Source organism: Motacilla alba, chromosome Z, assembly GCF_015832195.1.
Source record: "Motacilla alba alba isolate MOTALB_02 chromosome Z, Motacilla_alba_V1.0_pri, whole genome shotgun sequence".
Taxonomy (NCBI): domain Eukaryota; kingdom Metazoa; phylum Chordata; class Aves; order Passeriformes; family Motacillidae; genus Motacilla; species Motacilla alba.
The window spans coordinates 30,161,598-30,186,215 of record NC_052046.1 but is presented as its reverse complement, the minus strand read 5'-3'; the positions used below and the strand labels follow the sequence as shown (position 1 = coordinate 30,186,215).

Genomic DNA, 24,618 nt, shown 5'->3' with positions numbered 1-24,618 from the left:
GTGAAACTAAATATGTATTTCAAGGGTTTTTTTCCCCATCTGTGTAGGACCTGGGGCCCAGCCGGGTGTCAGAATAAATAGAATTTCTACTGCCCAAGTGAATCTATAGTTTCCCTTGGAGAGACAAGGCTTGTGTACAAAGGTTCCATTTTAGTTGATCTGATGTAGCTGGGAGAGACAGACAAGTGTTTAGGCAGATGAGCTGTTTTCCAGGGTAATGCAGTAGGCCAAGTGATTTGGCAGAAGCTGAGAGAGCAGATCCAGGCAGCAGAAAAGTTTAGCTTGTATAATCTTGCATTTAGTGCATCTACATGCAGATGCACTCCAGAAGGCCACCAGCTGAGGTTTTTTTATTTCCCCAAGGGAAAACCTGGTCCAAGACCTCCCATGCATGCTGTGACCCTATTCTGTCATGAACCAAAGCCAAGTTGTGATGGGCAGTCGTCATGCGAACTCCAAAGCTTACTTGCCCTCTCCCTCCCTGGACCACTACTTCCTGTGACCAGTATGACTGCTTCCCTAAGTCCAGGATTGCTTCAGAGCTTGGCATAGATGGTGAGCACCATGGGCTTTTAGTTTTGGAGTACACCATTTTGGAGTACACCAAGGACATGACTGAACCAAGAAATCTTTACTTTTGACGTGCAAAAGCCTGATCTTCCAAATGACGGAAATCCAGACAAACAAAAAAACCAGGGTTTTTGAAAACAAAACAGGGTTGATTGGGTTGGAGCATCTCTTTCTTCTCTTTCTTAAACTGTTACTCCCCATGGCTGTTCTTGTCACTCTGATCCAAGGAGAAATGTTGCCCCATAAATGCCCCCTTTTAAAACACAGCAAGAAGTCCCTTGTTTCATCATGTGGCTCACCAAATTCCTTATGCTGGCTCCCTGTGGAGGGCTGGCCTGCAGGTTTGAAAGTTTTTTCTTCTAAGATGTGCCCCCAAAACTATGTGGACTACAGTTAAGCTGGTTTGCCTTGGCCAGGCTGAGATGTGCTTATACCACAGAGCACATTATGTGCGTATTATACAGAGCAGAGCTCGTAATGTGTTACCTGCATACTTCACTACATCACATCACGTGCACCCATGTAAGCAAATAAAAGAAGTAATGAGCAAAGTAAGTAGACAACATAATGAGAAAGGAGTGAAATTTTGTATTTTCCTGCTGAAGGAGGGATGCGCTCCACCAAGGCAAGCAGCTGTGCTGGAAGAGATGTCACAGTGCTTGATCCTGGTGGAAAAATGCTTTAGCAAGAAAATAGAGCTAGTAATGGAAGAGGTGAGAAATGTGAACAAATAGATGCTTAGTGATTTCTACTGTATCTGCTTCTTATCTTTAACATTCCCTGTGGACTGGGGGAAATGGAAAATCATTTAGAATGCCAAAGAATAAAGAAAAAACTTTTTTCAATTATTTCCCATCCAGAAATTCACAGCAGAGCATCTTGTGTCTCCAAATGTTACCTCTATTGGAGACCCAAGATGTTGATGTATACCAGCTAACAGAAGTCATGGAGATGTCTTTTGGAAACAGCTGTTTCAAGGAAAATCAGAGATACCCAACAAAAGCTTGGCAGCCTTTGTGTCAGCAGATGAAAAGTTGTCGAAATTACGTGATGAGTAGCATGAAAATGAGAACTTAGTGATGTGAACAGCAGTTTCCAGAGACTGATGGATTGGTTGAAACAAAAGAAATAAAAATTGTTGCAGTCATTGTGAAAGGAAAAAATGCTTGTGACTCAGAACAAACAGGAGATCTGGTGCATGATGTAAGGACCTTGGGACTTGAAGGAGAACAAGGAGAGGAAGCATCCCCAGTGCAGTGGAGCAACTCCTCTAAATCAGAAGCAGAAAACGGCAGCTGAGGCTGGACCCTTGCCAGATTTTCACAGGCAAGCTGACGGATGGAGGCTGGAAGACTTTTCCAGATTGGTAGTAGCTGCAAGCAGATGCCACAGTCACAGAGTGTTTCAGAACTAATTGTATTAGTTTTGACAGGCTTGCTAACAGCTGTAGTTCTGAACTTTCTGGGAGGGGAGCAAAGGCCAGGGCAGGAGGTGGAGCTGATAGTTAATTCATAAAGCCATCCTTTAGGAAAGGAACCTTGGAAGATTTATCGCCCAGGGCTGGCAAACAGTTCTCTGGCCTGGTCTGGTGAATGTGGCAAGAAAAAGAACAAATCATAAACCTCAATCCCTGTAGGGAGACTCAGCTTGTAAAGGTGAGCTGGAGAGAAAGCTGCTGAAGGAACTGCTGTTGTCAGGTTTGTCCATTTGACCAGAGGAAGGTGGGTGACTACCTGGGTGAACTGCCTGTGTTCATCACACCAGGCTGTGCTTTTCTAAAAAAATTCTTCTTTTTTTTAATGTTCTATTCAACTTTGTGAGAGTTACCTGGAAACCCTGTTGACTTACTGAAGATGACTATCTCAGGGGCAGATCTGGTGGGGGTATTCAGGTTTCCTCCCTGCCCGGAATGGCAGCCAGCAGTGGCCAGGTGGGACCAGAGGCTTTTTCTGCAAAGTGACATCTTTAGGCTTGAAACTGCTGCTGCCCCTGTAGGTACAGAAGAGAAAGCAAAACCTTCACAGTAGCAATGCATGTCTGTCACTGCAGACAACAGACACAAAACACCCACCTCTTGCTTCTCCATCCCTCAGCTGCTTTCACAGAACTGCTTTTAAGAAACCATGGAGGAGAGAAGGAGGCTTAAAGAACAGAATGTTTTTTCAGTGGTGACAACACTGATTAGTCCCAGGGTATACCATGTAGGTTGTCTGGTGTGAATCTAACAGCTTACCAGAAATAAAATAATCTGTGGCTTGATGGGAATGAAAACATCGGTTATACCCTGCAGCATCAAGTAGTTGTAATCATGGCACCCCCTTGAATGTTTTGGGACTCAGACTCTACGTTCATTATTGTGGGTCAAGCTTTTCCACTCAGCCCTGCGCATATTGTGAGTGCATCCATCTGTTCAGGGGAGAAACTGCTGCTGCAAGTCTTCCGCGGGCCAAAGGGAAGGGATTAAATACCAGCTCTGGCAAAAGTGGATCACTGCTTGTGTTCTTTTAGGATGGTTTAATAAATGACACTTTGAAATGAGTTACCTACCCTTACAGTTTTAATCAATCCCTTTCCACCAATGAGGAGAAACAAACAGGAGTAGATATAGGTGAAAAAATAACACTTTACTAACAAAACAAAATAGCAGGCAAAAAATAACACTAACAATCACTAGTTACAAAGGTGCTGAAATCTCACTGGCTCCTAGGGGGCAAGGGGAAACTCAAAATGGGGGAGTGATCCCCCCCCAAGACGGTGCTCTCCTCAGTCAAGTAAGATTGCAGTAAATCGAGTAAACCCTGCCAGGTGCAGCCTTCTCTCTGGATCAAAAAAACCGGGGAGGCAGGAGCTTACCAAGCAGTTCTGGTGGCAGAATTGCTGGTGTAGCAGATGTGTCAGCCTCTGGTTCACTGGGTGTTGGTGCTCTGGTCTTGCTGCCTCCTGCTGAACTCCACCAGTGTTGGTGCTGCTGTTCCCAAGCTGTGGGTGTGTTGGGGGGCAGAAACGATCTCCCCAAGCACTGAGAACAGCACTCTCCAGCCCCTATGGCTCCAACCCCACACTGCAGAATTCACTCTGAAACAGGTTTTTGATTGTGAAATGCAGCTTCTCGGTTTGCTGCTCTTTTGGGTCCACAAACCTGCCCAAAACAACCCCCTCTCTCTGAAGGCAAGAGACAAACTAAATAACCCATGAAGGGGAGCCTCAGGCTTGAGCCAGAGCTTGGAGGCAAGAGAGCTCTGCTTGGGTGACCCCGGCTTTAAAAAGACCCAGCACTCCTGACCCCATGTTTCCTGCCACACTGCCAGGTCTTACAGAGATATTAACAATTTTGGGCACAGATAGATGTGGAATAAAGTAACATTTTGGGTTATCCACCACACTATTGCTGCATTTTCTTACCTGCAGGATACAGCTCGGGGAGAGGGCATGGAGCCTCCATGTGCAAACTTCATTTGCAAAATATTGTCCCTCTGGCTCTGTTGTTAATATTTCCAACTAAATTTTTCTAGAAATGTAAGAAGACTTTCTAGATCTCAGAAATGTACTGCTTTTCTACCTTTTTTTTTTTTTTTTGGCAATAAAATACAAAAAGAAATCCCAAAACTAAAGCCAAGACCCAAAACTGAGATTCTGAGTTCTGAGATTCCACAGAAGGCATCATTAGATCAACTTTTGTCCTAAGGAACCCTGGTAACATTCTTTCTTGTTTCTGTATGGGAAATACAGAGAAAAATGAAAACAGGACTTGCAGTTGTTAGACATTTCTTGCCGTTTTTCTGTATAAATGAGTATCTAATCAAACGTAGTTCTCAAATTTTCCTGCATCATATTTCCTTATTATTGTTGCTCTTGGAGCTTGCTGCTTGTATTCAGTTTTTCTTGTAAAGCTGTACTGTGGCTGATCTAAGTGAACAGCTGTGTCAGACATAAACTCCACCAAGAGCCAGAACAAGTCTGGTTACTCTTCCAAATTTTTACAGAGGAAATATATCATTGAAAAGCTACCTGGTAATTTTTTTTTTAATTTCAGTGGATGTTTGGTTTGGTTTTTTGTTTTTTTTTTTTTTTTTTCTCAATGCAATTTGTTTTAGTTTATTAGCCAGCATCTGGCTTTTTGGTCTTGTTTGTGCTATTTAGAGAGGAAGCAATCAGTGTATTTTCTGTGCTCTTTTTTTGGAAAAAGCACAATTTCTGACCTCAGCAGCCCTTATTCCTTGGCCATTGATGTAACCACTGCTGACGGATCTACTGATGCCCACCTTTATGTATATATTTTTGGAAAACTTGGGTGAATGACTCATGGAGTTAGTGCATCACCAACTGTAATAGAGAGAAGCTCTGTATAGAACTGCTTATTAGAGCAGCAAGATGACAGACATTGATATTTTAAATACCTAGTTTCATCAGTTTCATAGTTGCACTGGGGAGGGATAGGCTTGAAACACAGTGTCCTAATTCTGCCTGGGCTCAGTGTTTTGCTTGGACCTGGAGGAATATAAAATGAATACATGCTTGGTCCTGTAAAGTTTGATTCAGCTGCCAAGCTGAAGACAGGTTACATGGTTGGTAAAACATCATCACAGAAATGTGAGTAGAAAGTGCATTACTTACTAGCCTGAGTAGTGAGAGAGTGGTGAGGGAAACATATCTGAGTTTCTATGTATCTGAGAAACATATCTTTCTCCCATCCCTTGTCCTGGCTGTAGGTGTTTGCCTTCACCAGGCATCTGCTGGCTGTCAGCTGTCAAAGGTAGTTAGCAATCCCTGGCTTTTGTCATGTCTGCAGAAGTTTGTCTTTGCTCAGGAGCGAGCAGGGCTCATTGATAGAGCTTTGAACTAGATGTGTCAGGGAAGGGGACAATGTCAGGCTTGCCCCTGACAAGCTGTGGGATTACATATCAAGGTTAAAGGGACAGGGTGCAGGTGAGGGTCCTCAGCCAGTGGACCTGACATGTGCTGGCCACACTGGAGCACATTTGATATCTTACGGAGACGAGCCAGGGGCTCCTTAGGTAAAAGAAGCCAAGAAACACCAGTGAAACATCTCAGTGAGATTAGAGAGTATTCCTCCAAGAGGGCAGCATGAGCTGACAGCTCAGCTGAAGTGCCTTTGCACCAGTACACACTGTGTGGGCAACAAACAGGAAGAGGAGGAGGCCACTGTGCTGCTGTGAAGCCATAACTTCATTGTCATTACTGAAACTTGGCAGGACAAATCCCATGACTCGATTGCACCTTTGGATGGCTACAGGCTGCTCCAGAAAAGTAAGGGTGGAGGGACTGCCCTCTGTTTCAGGAGGTGGATTGAGTGTGAAGTTCTGTCTCCGAAGAACAGACATGAGCAGGTTGAAAGACAGAGACAACAAAGAGAACCTCATGGCTGGTATGTTGTACAGGCTGCTCAACCAAGGGGAGCCTGCTGACAAAGCCTTCTTGCTCCAGCTGCAAGAGGCATTGTACTTGCAGGCTCGTGTCTGGCCAGAGGCCTTCAACTCTGGGCAAGTAACACGGCGAGCTGTGGGCAGTCCAGGAGACTCCAGTAGCGCACAGAGGATAACTTCTGAAGACAGGTTATAGCCAGCCTTACCAGAGGGGGTGTGATACTGGACCCATGGGTTGCCAACACAAGTTAATTTGAGCCGTCAAGATTTGAGACAGCCTGGGCTGCAATGATCATGTACTCAAGGAGTTTGCAGTCCAGAGAGATATGGGTCAGGTAAAGAGTAAAGTCAGAATGATGAATTTTAGAAAAGCAAAATTCTAGGTTGTCAAGGATGTAGTCAATAGGATCTTCTGGGAAACTGCTCTGATGGACAAGGGAGCAAAAGAAGTCTGGTGGATCTTTAAGGTTGCTTTCTGTAGAGCACAAGAACTAGCAAAAGGAGAAAAAGTTCAGGCAAAGAAGGCAAAAGACGGGGATAGGTTAATCAGGATCTGCTGGTCAAACTAAAGTGCAAGAAAGAAATCCACAGTCATTGGAAGCAAGGACAGGTGTCCAGGGAAGACTATAGAGTCACAGCCCAGTTGTGTAGGAATAGGGTGAGGAAAGCAAAGGCAAAGCTGGAGCTGAATTTCATAAAGGTCACAAAGAACAAAACAAAGAACATCTATATGTGTGTCAGCCAGAAAAGGAAGGTCAAAGAAAGCATTTACCCCCTTGATGAGCAAGACTGGCAAATAGGTAACTAGGATGAGGAGAAGGCTCAAAAATTTGAGGAGAGGTGTTCAAAAAGTTTTTGCCTCAACCTTCACTGGCAGCCTCTCTCCTCACCCACGCCTCTTGAGTGAATGGACTGTAAAATGTGACTGGTGGAGCCAAGTCCCTCAGAAAGAATCAGGTTTGTGACCACCTGAGGAACCTGAGCATACATAAATCTATGGGACCTGTTGAGATGTATCCCAGAGTCTTGAGGGAGTTGACTCTACAGTTGCCAGGCTCCTCTCCATGATACTCAAGAAGTCATGTCACTCAGCAGATAACAAAGAAAGTTCAGCTTTCCTGCATTTGCACAGCCCACTAAGGGCTGCATCTACCCCCTGAGCAAGTAATTGCTGGAAATTGCATGCTTGTGTTTCTGTGTCATCAGGCTTTTCCTAGAGTTTTGTGATTACTCTCTCTGCTTTCCTGTGATTTTGAAGAGTAGCCCTCTCTTAAAAACTCCTGAATGACTGCTATAAATTAACTGTCATGAGCATTTGCAGGAGGATTGGGGCATGCTGCAAAATGAAGCTGCCTGTTAAGTTTTTGAGGGGCTACACCACTGTGCATTCATCAAATTCTCCACGAACTGGAAAATAACCTTCTATTATTCCCACAAACAAGTGCAGAAAATTGTCTGCTTCTTTACTCCAAGGACCCCCTCTTTGCCTTGCTTTGCTCTCACAATTGCTCTGGGTCAGTCCTTGAGGTCTGCATTGTGGGACCTTCCTTTCTGCATCAATGGCATGTCACTGCTGTTACTGAAGTACAGTTTAGGGTAAAGGCCGTGTAGTCAATGCCGCCATTCATTTGGAAGAAATTTAATGTTGGCATTTTCTGTGCTTGGTACTGCCAAGTGTCACGCTCCCTGATCCTGATTAGTAAAGCATTTGAAGCTACACATAAAGCTCTCTATCAGTGCTCATATTTCAGTGGAGCCAATTACACATTTAAGTTTTCAAAAGAAGCTAAAATTATTAGGTTGGGAGTGAGAGCACTCTCTTTCTGGAGAGTTAATGAACATGTAAAACGAATCCTTTTAGAAAAAGCAACCAATCCCCATCCCCAGTTAAAAAGGGAGTTCATGATTTTTGCTCTCGTACCTGTGGTGAATCAGACAAAAGTGGGAGCAAGTGCACAACACACAGACAGCAGAGTCAAATTTACACTGACATAATCATCCGAATTGGAAATTATAAGAGGTTTACTTTGAAACCACTATTTTTGAAGAAGAAACCTTAGTCTACATACAGTTGAGTTTTAAAACCTGGCAGCCATTTAAGCCTCATAGCTGGTAATTTGAGGCCTTTATGTGAATGTATTTTCCTATGTCAATGCTAATTTATTTCTGAAAAAAAAAAAAAAGAAACAAGATTACTGTTATAAGAAGGATCTGTGTTCTATGGGGTTTCTCTTGAAGTACAGGCAAAAACAGGGCTGAAATCTAAACTGAAATTGCCAGGCATGGATTCCAAATTGTAGGTTTCTTTGTCAGTAAAATGATCCAAGTTCAGGCTAGCCTAAAAACATAGGTTCTTCATCTGAATAGGATATTATCAATTACATCAATGAAAACCAAATGTGCAAGAAGCATTTGGCTTCTGATGGAGTCTCAGAGATTTCCCTCTATCTTCCTGTGAAAAAACATGCGTACCCTGGGCAGGCATATGCCATCAAATAAATACTGTCTGTGCTAACGTGAGTTAACTGGATTAATGCATGAAAGAGTGGATGCTACGGACTTCCTTGTAACATAGTGGCAGATTAAGTATTTGGCACGCACATTAAGTGCCTATTTTTAAATATTTGTTCCTGTGTTTATTTTTCTTTCAAATACTGCTGCAGTAACAAGTTACGTGAACTTTACCAGTGATTTTGTATATTTCCCCAGTAGACTAAAACCAGACGGCAGATATAAAGAGAAATCATGATAAGAGGCAAAAAACCAAATCCATTCCCTAAAAAGGGAAAGAGAATGCAGCTTTTTTGTATTTGCACACATAGCCCTTTACACTGCTTAGGGCTGCAGCTGTCTCATATCAATCATTTATTTTACATCGGTTAAACAAAATGGGAAGTACAAATGTGTTGCTGGGCACTGTGTCTACAGGTGAGAAAGGGAGCAGATGCAGGGGGATGCTGTAACATGCAGTTCCCAAAGAATCAGGTGTTGTCAGAGTGACTGTCTCCTCCTGGCATCTTCCTGGGGGGGGGTCTATGGGAGAAGACTTTGGGAACCTCATAAAGCAGATCTGTACATGTGCTTTGCCTTGATGGGTGGTGACCTTCCATGCAGATGATTTTTTTCCTTTGGATAGAACACTTTAAAAAAGGCAACAAGGGAGATTCTGGGAAGCAACCTCAGGGTGTCTTGGTAGAGTGGGAGGGTTCAGGCAGGATTTGGGAGGGGATTTTTGTGCCTCAAAGACAAGCATCAGCGTAGCTGCTGACATTTCTGAGTTATCCAAGTATTTACATATGCATGGAAACTGACAAGCTCTGTGGTCAAGTGAGATGAGATTGAAGAACAAGTATATTCCCTGGAAAGTGTGATGTGCTGCTGGATAAAGGGCTAATTCGACACAGGCCCTGACAGCACTTTAAACTCGTACTTGCAGCTTGGGTGATGAGAATTAGTATCAGAAATGGGATTTGTCTAATATACATTGACAATAGGTTTGAAGGATCAATTTCCTGATAATCTGTGGGATGACATTTCAGACATGGATGTCCTAGTTTGTCTTACTGTTTTGTTTTGTGGTGTTTTGGGTATTTAAAATTTATTTTAAAGTTTTCTTTTTTTGTATCACTTGTTTCTGGCATTGCATTTTGGGTTTCTGTGATTCCCATAGTCCGTTTTACTCTTGGTTTTGGTATCTTAGTAGAGCTTCCAGGACCGTGCTTATGCTTCACTATAATTTTTTGCTGTTACCTCATTTTTCTGCTCATTGTTTCATTTCCACTTTTTTTGCCTCCTCATGCACTTTTAGCTTGTCATTGCACTCTTTTATTTTTATATGGAAAGCTGTTTTAGACCTTGCCCCAGAGAGTAATTTTAAAATAATCTTGGACTGCTGGTATGTTTAAATGTTGCTTTACATTCTGCAATTTTTTGAATCAGCAGACTTGAACATGTCAATTTTGCTACTTAGAAGTGTCTTTCTAGTTGTGTTGTTTGAAACCAGAAGTGCTTTGGGAGTTTTTACCTGTAATATCTCATTTTATGTGTTGTTTTTAAACCTACATGAAAATAAAAAGTTTTGGTCTATAAAACAAGTGAATATTCCTGCAAAATATTTCTCTGTGTGCAAATTGTCTTGTCAATCAAATTGTCTATCTACAACTATCATTTCCAAAGGGTACTGCTTAATAATCTCCTTTACACCGATAAAATAGCTTGTCTCAAAATTTCCAATAATTTAAAAATTGTTTTTTAAAATTACGGCAGAACATGAAGTCACATTTGTGTGAATACAGCAGGATATCAAAAAGTTAAGTGACTTACCAGAGGAGTGGTAGTCTCAGCCTCCTGATCTAGTCCCAGAACTACCATTCCTTCCTAAATAAGTACTTTCTCCAGGGATGCAAAAGCAAAGCTCTGACATTTATTATTCTGGTGTGTGTCTGTTCCCAGGACATTACATTTCTGTGGATACGTCTTACGAGGGTGAGAAAGCAGTGCTGTCCAGCCCTGATCTGTACTCGGAGGAATGGAACTGTGTCAGACTGATCTATCAGATAGCAACAACTTCAGACATCTCACCTGATCCTGCCAGGCTCAACCTGTACCTGAGGCAGGAAGGAGAAAGTTTTGATCGTTTGCTGTGGTCAGCCAAGGAGCCATCAGACAGCTGGCTCATAGCTAGCTTAGATTTAACAAACAGCACAAAGAAGTTTAAGGTAAGCCCAGTTTTGGAAGATGCCACAGACTTTCTGATGCATATGCTGGGTTGCACAAACTTCTTTTTTTAATATATGCAGACGTATTTTGAGCCCTATTCTTGTCTTTCATGTCTAAGGCTGGCAGCACAAGTCAGCTGAGCCCTCTGACCCTAGCACCCATGAGCAGAGCTGGCACGAGGCAGTGCTCTGACCAGCAACTGCGTGGAGCAGCTCAAGGGGACACATGGCCAGCTGAGCCCTGCCATGAGGATGCTTCATCTCCTGGTATCCCTGCAGAGCTGTTGGTGCCACGTGGCAGATACAGGAGCCCCCAGGTCCTGGGTCTGTAGCTGTGCTCACTTATTCCTGCCCTCTGTGCCTTTCTGGAAGGAGTTACATGCTGATAGAAGAGTACTTCTACCCTGAAACCATCATGTTGCATCACTTGCAATAATGTCTTGCGTAACCACACCTGAGGAATATGGAATTCCATACTCTTAAGTGAAGTGTGGGAATTTTTTGCCTTGTCTCATTGTCCTTCAGTGTGTCTTCTGTGGTTAAAGAAGAGCACTGGCTCCACCTTTAATGCATTCTGCCAAGCTCTTTCAGCAAAAGCACACCTGACTGTAAGGATGATGGCTCCCCAAGAAACATTTAATTTGTTCTCCTGTTTATCCTTTTAAAATATTAAAGGTACTGAGGAAATTCTAAAACTGACAGTTTGATTCATATTGTGCAGCTGGTATTGGAAGGCGAAATGGGACAAGATAAATCCACCAGTATAGCAGTTTTTGAAATCAAAATCACTTCTGGATATTGTATTGGTAAGTACTCTTTGCTCAACCATCATATTCTCTGCATAGAAGAGAATGCCTTGTTGGCAGTTTTGAAAACGAATGGATGGTCTGGCGTTAAAAAAAAAGACAATGGCTTTTTCCTAATTGAGAAGTACACTACCATATTCAATACAGATAATTTTTAAGCTGAGAGTGCACAAACTAGTAAGTGGGTTTTTTTTTCACCCATCTTTGTGATATATATAGATATATATATATATGTATATATGTGTATATATAGGTATACACATATTATATACAACAGTATAATTCCAAATATATTTATTGTTCAAGCAGGAACAACTGTTATATTTTAAAAAGCTTTGCACTGCTTCAAATACTAGACATAACAGCTGCATGACTATTTCTGTTCTCTGCCTGCCCATGGCTTCCTTACAAGTGTCATCTTGAGGCTACAGACAAAAAATGTATATATATGTATGTGCTGATACATATATATTTACCCTTACTGCCGTTTCCTCATGATATTTGCTAAAAACTGCTAATGAAGTTCAAAAATTCCAGTGTCAAGGAGGCTGGGAGATCTTCACATTTCTGGAGAGCTCTGATGGAGTCCAACCAAGCTGTCACAATTCTTTGGCTCTGTGAAGGAGACAAAGCAGTTGCATTACTGTTATGAAATACTTACTCTGCTTTGCTTCTGGCCATCTCTGATTTGCAATTGAAAGTTCTGCTTTGACTATTTACTACAAGGAGGTGGTATATTTAAATCTGCTTTATTTGGTTCTAAATTACAGCAGTCCTATCCTGGCAAATGGTGAAAAGACAGATTGGTCCAAAGATGATGGAAATGAAAATTTTATCAAAAAATTATCAAAAATTTTGCATAGGTTTGCTTCTATTTATTATGAGCTTTTAAATGCTGTGTCCAGTTTTATAAATACAGGCATTATCTGCTTTGCCATATGTGAAGTGAGGCCAGTGCTTAGCGATTTGCTGTTCCTATTTCTGTAATGAAAATGTGTGCACTCAGCTGGTGGTGTCTGCAATTGCAGAATGTGACTTTGAAGAAAATCATCTTTGTGGCTATGTGAACCGCTGGAATCCTAACGTCAACTGGTTTGTGGGTGGAGGGAACATTCGGAATTCTCAGTCTATCCTGCCCAAAGACCACACACTTAACAGTGCACTGGGTAAGCAACAAATGTAGAGCAGAAATATGGTAAAAAAATCTGACTCTGTGATTCATGTGTGACTCTCATATTGTGAGTTATTATTATGTGAGTTCTTTCCATTGTGGGGTTGGGATGGGGGTGGTAAGAGTGATTTATGGGAAAAAAAGAGGATTAGAAAGAGGTTGGGGATTTTGCAGAAGTTCAGACAAAACTGCCTGTAAGCTTTGTAAAAAGGTTTTTACACTCTTTGCTAGGATTCAAAAGTACTCAAAGATAAGAGTAAAATTTTGGATGTGAGAGCTGGAAAATTCAACCTTCTGTGTATTCTAAATGTATGGACCACAGTAAGTTTTAGATTCTTGTACTGCTGCTCTGTACATCTGGCAGGGATTTTCTTTCCAATGGCTATTGAGAAAATCGAGTAGGAAAACTAAGGTATTAAAACATGCTTGGAGAATCTTGGGTGAAACTGTGCAGTTTAGAAATTTTGTTTCTTTCAGTCAAATGCGATGTTGTTAGTACAGCCCCTCAAAGCCATAATGCTGGGATGAATTATTGGAATTTTTGCACTTGCCTGGTATGAAATGCTTGTCCTGGACACCTTGCTCAGGGAAGAGATTTTTACACAGCTGTGAAGAAGGTTATGGGATAACTTCACCTTTGCACAAAGTACCACAGCAGGTGATAGTCAGGGCATTGGGCTGGTGCTGCACACTGTGTGTCTTGGGCTGCATGACGCTTGTGGCGATGCAAGGAATCACATCTCATGAAAAGCGGGGTTGATCCTCTTTCCTTAACTCATGCCGCTGTGCCTTTTTATTTATTTCACAATTGTGTGAGTTGAGTACAGAGTGTCTCTCCATCCCTGCATCACCCCCTGGCACTAAAATGCCTGTAAAATTTTGATGGAAGTTTAAACTCACCACAACTTCAGCAGCAGACAATGGGTCAGCCTATAAAATAAGTACTATGATAGAAAATGCTCCCAACTGGGAGGGATGTGTTTTCTTGTAGCCACAGCATTTGTTTTTCACACCAAGCCCTTACTGCTGAGCATTTACTGAGAAGACTTCAAGAAGCCTAAAGTCACAGAAGAGCCTTCTTTTTGCAAGAATTGGGCTGCAAAGTTGCATCATCCAGGGAGATTGTAGCTAAACTATGAGATGTGCTAAAACTGCAGAACAAAATTGAAGCTGAGAACCTTGCAGGCAAGTATTGCTGAAGTCACCAATCCCTGGCAGTGGGCAATCTGGAGGAGACCCACAGCCAAGCAGTCCTTTCCCCTCCTTCCACCAGAGTGAAGCAAGAAGTGATGTCAGAAGGTCTGAGACTGCTGTGTGCTAATTGATGTAGTGTTGCCCACTCAAACCGAACAGCACAGTTTGCAGTGCTCATGCTGAAGTACCCCTCCAATCTGACACTTCTGTCTTCTCCAGGCTTTCTACTTGTGAAGAGCCATTTTTTTGTTCATCAGATACTGTTTGACGCTGTGCTTCTGGGAGTGCCGAACAAGAAAAACTACAATGCACAGCATGTTTATGAACATGGATGTGTCCTGTTTAAATTGAGATAGCACTCCCAAAATCAAAATATTAGAAGCTGTATGCTTAGAAAATCCTGCAGGTCATATTGGCTCATATTCATGATGGGAAGATACTCTCCTCAAATGTAATGCATTTTTCTGTTCATTAACGCTTCCCAAAAATCTTCTTTAAGAATTTGACATAAAAACTCCAGTCCATGCAGTAAAAATATGACATTTTTTATAAACCAAATCCTAGATACACTGAGCAGATATGTAAGGACTAAAAGCTGTTTGACAATAATTTGATATATTAAACAAACTGCTTTGTAAAAGATGAGAAAACACATGGCTTATAATCATGTTCATTTGTGTCCTCATGACTTCTGGAGAAACAGGTGCCTTGGATTGCTTCAGTAAAAGTTACACTTAAGAGAGATTAAATACTGCACTGAGTTGTTGGGAGGCAGGGAGTTAACACGGTTGTTGCGCATTTTTCCATTTATGAATGGCTCCCAAAGTTTAGAGTTTATTATGTTTCAAATATAGATAAATATATTATTTCTAATAACAATAAAGACTTAAGAAAAGAAAGAGCTGGGACTGACTATTTTGCCAAGTGGTATCTTAGCCAAACAATTTTGGGTTGTACATAGGAGGAAAAGAGAGAAAAAAAAAACCTTGTAGAATTACTAATTTTTTCTAGGAAGCAACCATTGTTGCTCATAGATATTTATGTCTAGTCCTTGTTCATCTGTTGATACTTCCTGTATCTGGTGTTCTTTAAAGAGTGTCCTTATACCAAATGTTTTTTTGCTTCTAGGTCACTACATGTATGTGGACTCTGTGTATGTCAAACATTTTCAGGAAGTGGCCCAGCTAATCTCACCAAAGACCACTGCCCCAATATCTGGCTGCTTATCTTTTTATTATCAACTTAAGCAGGAAAGCAGCATTGTTTTTACTGTTTACCTGAGAGACATGAGTGGCTTTTATGAAGAGATCTGGAAAACAGACAGTGCACTGAATGCAGACTGGGCACTGGCAGAAGTCGACTTCAATGCGCCATATCCCATGGAGGTAAAGAAATCCTTCCTGCACAGTCCAGCTGTGACTTCCAGGTTGCCTCAGACATGAGTGCCAACTTAGGCCAAGCCAGGAAAATAGCAGGGACCAAGCAGTATCTGATTTCAGATTTACAGTATCTGAAAGATAGCTGTAAAGATGTTGGTGATCTGTGATTTAGGAAATCTACATCTTTACCCTTTGCATAAAGGTCAAGGAGGGATCACTTTCCACACTCATGCTTGATTTTGAAGCCAGGTGGTTTAGTGCTTGATCAGAGTATCTTGGGAGGTTGTAGAGTCTGAATGATGAGAGGTTTTTTAGTTGCTGAGTAATATCAATGTTCTCTCAGTTCCCTGTTTCTGTGACTCTATGATCCATTTTTGAGGATGCTGAGTATTGTAAAATAATACATAAGAAAAATACTGCAGAAGAAAAATTTAAAAAAATATTCGAGGTCTATTCTCCACCTTACTTAGATCCTGCAGTTCATGAGAGAAAGTCCAAACTTGGGTCCTAAGAGTACAGTAGTCCTTAAATGTGAAAGACAGCTCTTGATGGTTATTATAATGACTGTCAAGAGTATCAGAAAAAAATTGAATATTTTCTTCCCTAGTGTTTTCTAAAAAGTACCCCAAATTTAGAAGACTGAAATAAAGTGTATGTATATTATATATATACATATATACTTACATGTGTATTTTACACACATATATGTAATTTTTATATATATATAAACATATACTCTCTCTATACATATATACTTCTAATACATGGATTACAGGTAAATTCTACTTGCTTTAATTCTACTTAAGTTATTTGCTAATTCACCATAAACCTGTAGAGTTCCAGAAATTATTAGGGGTAAAGCTAATTTTCATGAGATGTTATGTAGGCCTTTTACACTCTATAAATTCGGTGATAATCCATTGAAATCATCAGACTTCACAGGAAAGGAAGGCAGCTCTCAGAAGGCTTCATAATACAGAATGGTAAGTGAATTACTGATTCACTTAATAGAAACTAAATTCACATTTAAAAAGGAGAAAATCAGTCCTTGCACTATCGATGGAAATTAATGATCATTTAGAGCTTGGCAATACTGTTGTTGAGTTTTTGAAAATATCCTTTCATTTCCTGGTGGCATTCAAAAATCTGTCCAGAAGGTTGGAAACTATCCATATGGGAATAAATAGCAAAACACAGGATGTTGTACCACTGGGTAAATGCACAGGGAAACCTTGTATTCAGCAGGGTATGCAACTTCAGCTCTCAGTTAAAAAAAAAGATTTAAGAAGGTTCAAAAAAGATTTAAAAATATTGTCCAAGAGGGAGACACAGATAATGAAAAGTATGGAGAAGTTTTCATCAATGAAATAACAATTTTCAGCCCTTATAAAATAAGATGGAAGTAGAATATGTTAGAGGTTCTTAAGAATTATGGAAGACACAGAAAAGATTAACTGTTCCCTGTTTCTCAAAATACACATTGCTGTTCCAAATTCTTACTTACCATGTAATAGTTTTAAAAGAAAATGAACAGAGGGTCTTTTCATATATGATTCAACCACAGAATTCACTTTCTCAACATACCATGGATACCATTATTAAGATCAGTTAAAAAAGTGATCAGAAAAATTAATGGGAAAGCAAGAATCCATCAGGAGTATAATGTAAGGAAAGAAGAACTGAAAGCCTGTAATTGTCTTCAATTTTTTCTGTAGGTACTCTCTGCTGGAAAAAAACACACTGGGCTAGACAGGCCTTTAATCTGCTCAAGGAATTTCTATGTAATTTAACACAGTAATTATTTCAGAGATCATTTTATAGAAATAATCTTAAATCTTAACACATAAATCCTTCGGTTGCTTCGAGAGGGTCTTCCTCTTTGTTTCATCTAGCTAAAGGAGATTGCTAGGGATTCTTTCACTAGCTCTCCTAGTTTGCAAAACATCACAGGCATTGCTTTCACTGAAAAGAATCTCACTCCAAAAGCATGTGTCCTTATTTCCTTGCTTTGTCCCTGGGGCTGGCTCTCAAAGTTTTCCTGTATCTCAGACGTTTGATACATAAGAGAAATTTTAAGATACATCCTCAGAGTTATTGATGGTGCTCCACTTACTTGAGGAAATTATTTCCCCTGGGAATGACTAATACAATACATTATTTGATCTCTGTGGTAAACAAAATGCAGCAATAGCTTTTCTGGTTCTTAAATAAATTCTGTACAGGAAATCTTCACTGACAACTAATGCCAAGTCACAGGTTTCAATGTCTGAGGATATTTACAGAAAACTGTAAATTTAACATATTAATAGCAGAGTAATGAACACGGGGGTTTTAGCTCTTGATCTGGACAGGAGGAGGTCTAGTCAGTACAGACTGATGATTATGAAAAGTGGTTTTATATAATACAATGGCAGAAGCCTTACTGCATCTTTAAAAGTGGTGCTTCATAAAGCAGAAGAACTATATTCATTCTGGTGTTTCCTTGACCTTGAGTGAGCAAAGATCTGGTGCTAAGGTCAAGCTCTGATTTATATCCCTAATAAGTGATATAATTTAATTAGTCCCAACACTTTCAGCACTGTATGAGATCTGCTCGAGTCTGTCTGGGACATTCAATCAGAATTCTGTATTTCAAAGATGTGTACCAAAATTATTGCTGAGTATATGGCAGATGAATAACAACTTCCTATAATTTCTAGGTAATATTTGAAGTTGCTTTCAATAGCGCCAAGGGAGGTTATGTTGCCCTTGATGACATTTCTTTCTCTCCGGTTTACTGCAGCAACCAGACAGGTATGATGAGCTCTTGCTGCTATTTATCTCCCTTGTTTTCTCCCTCTGCCTTGCCCCTCAGAACTGTTTGTCAGTATTTGCAGTTTTGGTGCTACCTTCTCAATTGACCAGTGCCACTGGGCTCCTCTTCCTTCAGAAGACATAACAGTAGATAACACCTGTGCCATTCATTTTTTTCAGAAACCAATTCTTAGTGCTTCCTTCCAAAAACCTTGCCTCAGGGTTCTGCAGCTGGAGTGCTGGATTGAATGCTGTATTTGCATCACTACGGGTTTTGAGAAATTACCACTTCCAGGCTTGTCACAGAAAGAGAGGGTGGATTTTCCCAGGTGTGATGGTATGAGGAAGAAAATGCCCCGGGCTTTTCATTAATGCCAGTGTAGGCATTCTTCATGCCACATGCCCTGAGGTGTTCTTCAGAGCCAAAACGTGAGCCTTACCTCCCTGTCTTCACTCTCCCAGGAGGTATTATTCAGCTGAGGCAGGGTGTGTCTGTCGAGTATTTGTTAGGTTTTCACAACAACAGACACGACCTGAATCCCTGTGACCTTTGATGCAGAGGCATTTAGGACAAAGAACATTGTCATTTGTGAATGCAGCCTCTTAGGTAGCTGGCTGCTGGGGGTTTTTACTCTGGCACTAAATACTAGTCAGAAGTAGATTAGTGGTTTCCCAATGATGCCATCTATTCCTTTGGTCAGAAGTTAGAATTTTTTGGCAAAAGTGATCAGTGAAAAAGGGGCTGTTTTTTTCCCCCTTTTTATCTCAGTATTTGCTAGCTCTGCCTCCACTGCTGAAGTATCACTGCTGAAGGAGGTAGATTCCAGATACATTAATCATTAATAATCCACATCTCCTGGCTGAGTAAATCCATTGTTTCATTATCTCCTCAATAAATTTTTGGTTTTTGCTTTATTTTGCAACAAAAATCCCAGTAGATGCTTGCAATTTTCATGGGGTTGGAGCTGCTTATCTGTTTTTTCCATTTTAATTTTCAGACAACTTATATCTGTTGGGAAATGGGATAAATTTTATAGCATTTTCTGCCCCAGTGGTTGAATGGTTCAGATCTAATCTGAATGGATCAGAATCTGTCCTGAATATGATAGGTTCATCTAGAACTCCGCCTATTAACTTTGATTTTGAAGGTTGGTTTTGTGGTTGTTCTTGGTTTTTTTTTGTTTGAGAAATGAAAGTAAATTATTTGGTTTATACTTTGTTACATACAACATATACTACATATACTGTTTGATCCTTCAGACTTATCAATTATTGTCATCTTCAGTTCTTCTGAGTAGAGATGTTAAAAAGCAAGAGATCTCTATTCTCCTTGTATTTGGCCATAGCAGTATATATAATAGCACTAAGTTTTTTCTTTATTTTTTTTTCTGGAAGTTTTGTTCAACAAAAGTCTTGATGTTAGCCAAATGGAGGAAAAGGTACCAGAGTACTAAACTTGCTCAGCAAAGGATGAGTCAGAATATGGGTTTAATGCCACATGGTAGTGCTCTGCCTGCTTTTTCTATAACTAGGAAAGCAGAGGTGGGAGGCCATAGCTTCAGGAAGAGTTAAGACATGTAGGAGGGCTTAGGTTTGGCCTATCTGAGACTGACGCACCTTAGGCATCACTCCAAAGCCACAATTTTTGTTCTACTAAAGCTGATTGCCTGTGTGCCACTGGTAAAAGAGCTCTCTTCATCTCCATGGAGAAAGGTCATATGTGCTGCTGTAGAGTGACATACACAATGTCCTGTCGCTGGGCTCCTGGCAAAGCCAAAATTTGCATGATAGCTTTGGGTTGTGCCTCTCCTTCCCCAAGGGCCTTCTGTAAGAGACCGGTGAGGCCTTTGAAGAAGTAGAAATGTTTTACTTACTAGCATGGCCCATACAGCAAGGTCACTTTTTTTTCAGACTGAAGCAAGTTCTGACCCATGAAGTCCATACTGCAGGCCTAGAGAGAGCCATGTGCAGGGCTGGGTGGGTCTTAGCTTTACTTTTAATCAACTTTACTATAAGTGGTTCAGCTTTCTTCACTGCAGTGTTAGCACTGTGTAAGGCAAGCTCCGGAGCAAAGTTGCCATGAGGTGGTACAGGAACAAAAACCTATTTTACTTCCCTACTTCCAGCATGCATATGCACACACATTACATGCAACTATAAAGAGGATTTTTAGTAAGTGTTCTTAAAAAAAAATACTGAATGTTGATGTTCAGTGCACACACAGGCACATGGACACACTCATTTTGTCCTAACAATCTTCTGAATGAAGGAGCAGATGAAAACAAATGGTCTGAATGTCTTTGTGAATTATCTGTCCTGGAGGAAGAATCTGGTCTTAGTATCTGGAGCTCATTTGTGTTCTAGGGGGACTACAAAGCAGGGTTTCTCATGGCTCCAGCAAAAAATACAAGAATATAAGACCAACCAACTTGCAATAGAAATTTGATAGTTTGATTTCATCATGGCTGTGCATTATATATGTGTAAATCTTTGCACATGCTTATCTTCAGTAAAGAAAAGCAAGATGAACCAAAGTGTGCTTTAGCATCCTTCTGCATCAAACCTATGCTTATCACACTGTACTCATCCTAACAGAACATATGCATCTTTCTTTTAGGAGCTCCTTTCAATCCTGCCAATGCAGGCTGCAATTTTGAGGAAGATCTGTGTAATTTTTACCAAGATCACAAAGATGGCCCAGGATGGAGCAGAGTGAAAGTGAAGCGCAATGTGTATAGAGCAGGAGATCACACTACTGGATTCGGTGAATCAAAACTGCTTTCTCCTAGAAGAGTCAGACTATATATAAATGTTGTATAAAAGGTTAAGGTTAACCTATTGTATCATTGCTCACTCTGTTAAGTAATATCACTGGCACAATGGTTAGCTTGCCTCAGTGCAACTCTCTGCCATTAAAAATCAGCGCTCACAGCTTGGTCCTGTCTGGAACTCTGGCTGTGCTTCCCCATGTGTAGAGTAGGAAGGTCACCTACTGAATAGTCGGGCAGGGCCATAAATCAGAATATCTTCACTATACTGTTCTGTAGTTGCTGGAGGGATGAATCCAAAAAAATATGGAAGTAAATGTAATAATAGGTTAATGCATTGTTTTTAGTGGGGAAAACTGGCCTTTTAGCTCTTCTAGGCTTCGGATAGTTGGCTTTTTTAAGGGAAAACATAAATACTATGTAGTGAAACCACATGGTGAAAAGACTGGTTAATAAGTTCTCAAATTCAGACATCTCTTTGTGTAGAGTATTCATGGTTATTAATCATATGCACTAAGGTTTCAGTTCTTTATACTTGGTGCTGGGAATAATAGGCCACCCTCTTTTTTTTTTTTTTTTTTGTCTCACAGTGGTAACCCTGAAAAGGCTAGTTTTGCAGTGAGGCCAGCAAGCCAGGGAATTTTTTGGGATAAATTTGATAAGTGCTTATTTCTGGTAACTTAGCCATGTGCCTGTTTAGCTAGAAGCAGACAGGATGCTTTTGGAAAAAAAATGGTTATTTCCTGTCAGAGTGTGATAATCTATTTCTTGCCAGTTGGAACTGTTTTTGTAACCCAAGTCTTACGCAATAGCAGAAGCTGCTTTAATAGCAAATCAGCTGTGCTAATACCATATTAAATACAATAATTACGCTGTCTTGCAGGCTATTATTTGTTGGCAAACACAAAGTTTACATCACAGCCTGGGTACATTGGACGTCTGTATGGCCCAACCCTGCCAGGAAACTTGCAGTTTTGTCTGCGTTTTTATTATGCCTTATATGGGTTTTTCAAGATGAGTGGCACTCTTGCAGTTTATATCTTTGAGGAGAATCATGTTGTTCAAGAGAAAATCTGGTCTGTCTTGGACTCTCCAAAGGGAGTTTGGACTCAAGCTGAAATCTCCTTCAAAAAGCCTATGCCTTGCAAGGTAAGAGCCAACTCTTCATATCTGCTGAATTCCAAGAGGAGATTTTCCTTGCTTTCTCAGAGTTCTTTGTTAGAGGATTAATGCTAAGTGAGCTATACCTGCAATGTGAATCAGCTGGAGATTTCACCAGAGGAGCTCTAACAAAAGCCATTTGAGTCTTGGTTTCCCAGCACGCTCCACATCCTCTCATTTTTGTTTGCTTGTTTCCTGTGTGAGTCATATCATCATCACACTCGATTGCAGATTTTAATTTATCTAAAAAGTACTGGTAAATTCTGGTCAAAATGGGGAGCTGATCCTCCTTGCCTAAACTCAGCTGCTGGGTTACAATATGAAACTAGAAGTCAGTGTAAATGAGAGCAATGGACTTGAAGAATTAGCAGTGTCTCATTGGAGAGGTCATTACATTATCTCAGCAAATTAATAACACATTGGTACTTGACATCACCTTCTGAGTAAGTCCTTAAGCCATTGTAATTCCTCAGCTCCACTCTTTTTTCAAAGACTGACTTTTAAAGAGATTTCTCTAAGTGCTACTTCTGTATTTATCCTGATTTCTGTAAAAATTTTCACTATCAGTGAGTTATCTGCGGAGAAACAGATGGATCACTATGTGTTGACCAGAGTGTGATAATATGTTGAACATATGAATGGAAGCTTGTCTTGCAACTCTTAAGTATTTCTAAATTAAAGACAAAAATCTTCAATATTTTCTCCACTACAAATTAGTTTTTGAAATAACAGTAGTTACTGACCATAAAAGGTCACCAAAAACCAGTTGCCTAACTATGTTGAGAGGCAAATTTACATGTAAAATTTCAGTCCTAGTTGTTGGGTAGTGTTTTCTGTGAGATACCATTGATACCTGATAAAGGTATCAATGGGTTATTTATGTACTTTATCCATAAAACATAACAGAATTTGTAATTCCCTTTCAAGTGTTAGAGAATAAAGAAAGAATTTTATTAGTGCCCAGCAAGTGCATACGAGAAAAGTTTCTCATAGTGTCATCCCAAGACACTTGCAGAGAAGTTAAAATGGCAAGCTTATAATTTACTTTTGTCATCTCCTGTTTAGGTATTTCTTTATTAATTCTGGAAGGGTTTAGTAGCATAATTAACTGCATGAGTAGTGTTAACATCTGAGCATGACTGTTAGAACTGGTTGACAGCCTTGGCGGTGGCAGGTTTTTAGCATCCGACATTTACATGGAAAATCTTTTCCAGCATGAATTTGTGAAGAACAATTTTTGTTTTCCTAGAAGTCAGGATATGTAAAATAGTTGTGAAGAAGCTTGCTTCACTTGCTTCTGAGTCAGAAGATGTGTAGGAGGGGGAGAAAAACTATGCCCTGCAGCATGGTTTATTGGCCTCTGCCAAGTCTCAAAATTTTTCTCTGGGTACTTCAGGTCTTGTTACAGTCTTCCTTCCCATGGAAACAAGTTGCAGAAGTTTCTGTTGAGGAGGCATTTCTCAAATATCACAAAATACTGGGAGATTTATTGGGCTTTACGTAAGTCAGCATGTGTTCAGCAAACCGTAATTCAGGCACCCCTTAGCTAAATAACTATGTATTTGACAGGGGGTTCAGTTTATAAGGTTTTCCTTAGATAAACAGAACAAAATAGGTGAAGTTCTGAAATATATTAAATAGAAAAGTACATCAATGTATGTTTACAGATGGGAAGGTAGCATAAAAAAGACAAATAATGCCAAAGTTTAAGCATATCTGCTTAAGGAATAGGGTGAAAACCTGGTGTCGTTACAGGCTGTCTGCTCGTAATATTTAGAAGTAGGCTCAAATGAAGTTGCACAGTGAACTTGATTCTGGCTTTTCCTTGCAATCTCATGTCCAGCTCTTCAACCTTAACATTTTAAAAAGTCTTTTCATGTTTTATTTTGTTTGTTTCTTCTTTTCCAAGGCAACAGAAGGAAACAAAGTATTACTGTGTGGTACTGTGTAAACACTCAGGTTAGTTATCTGTGAAGATGTGTCTGCCTAGTAGTGAAAGAGCTGGCAAAACCCACTCAATTCAGTGTAGGGCAGCTGTGGAGGTGCACCAGAGCATGTTTTGGCTGGTAGAAAGGAGTGGTAGGAACCAGCAAGTATGGGATTACACATCTGACTCTGGAGGGAGACAGTGCTGAGAGACATGACAGAAGCTTGACCTCTCTAGTCCTGTCTCCTGCAACCTGTCCTTGTGTCTCTTGAGTCCTCACTGAGGCATCTTTATTTTATCTAACCTGTCCTATAGGCTATGAACCACCCCTCTGCCCCCCATTCCAGTCCTCATCTTACCATCAGCTCTGGACAATCCATTTTTTTTTTCCCCTGTAATATTACTCGTGTTCCATTCTGTTTGCCCTGCTTGTCCCATTTCTTACAAATTTTAGTTTCTCAAAAATGAATGACTTGACAGAAAAGATAGCACTGGCATAAAGATCAGACTCTTTACACTCTTCTGCTTCTACTCCAAAGCCTTGGAGTGCTCAAGCTTTTGACAGAATTTTTTTTGTTTAACAGGGGCAAAATAAACCCTTTTTCCTAGCCTTGTTCTCAGAAATGATGGAACTGTTTTGGATTAAATCTTCCAAAACAAGGCTGTAGCAAAGACCTAGCATGGAAAATCTGAGCTGAGATCATTGTGTCTTGGCAACGTTATAGACAAGTGAAAAACAGTCTTTCA

The 24,618-nt window shown here is 40.5% G+C and overlaps 1 protein-coding gene across 2 annotated transcripts in view; it reads left to right on the top strand.

The window, feature by feature from the left end:
- The window catches only part of MAMDC2 (MAM domain containing 2), a 56,561-nt gene that overhangs the window by 18,879 nt on the left and 13,064 nt on the right, over nucleotides 1-24,618 (top strand). For both annotated transcript variants that reach the window (XM_038124841.1, XM_038124842.1), the window contains exons 3-9: nucleotides 10,407-10,672; nucleotides 11,394-11,478; nucleotides 12,507-12,644; nucleotides 14,972-15,228; nucleotides 17,922-18,015; nucleotides 20,633-20,779; nucleotides 21,667-21,932. In XM_038124841.1, coding sequence (XP_037980769.1) covers nucleotides 10,407-10,672; nucleotides 11,394-11,478; nucleotides 12,507-12,644; nucleotides 14,972-15,228; nucleotides 17,922-18,015; nucleotides 20,633-20,779; nucleotides 21,667-21,932 — 1,253 coding nt within the window. The remainder of the gene's footprint in view (nucleotides 1-10,406; nucleotides 10,673-11,393; nucleotides 11,479-12,506; nucleotides 12,645-14,971; nucleotides 15,229-17,921; nucleotides 18,016-20,632; nucleotides 20,780-21,666; nucleotides 21,933-24,618) is intronic.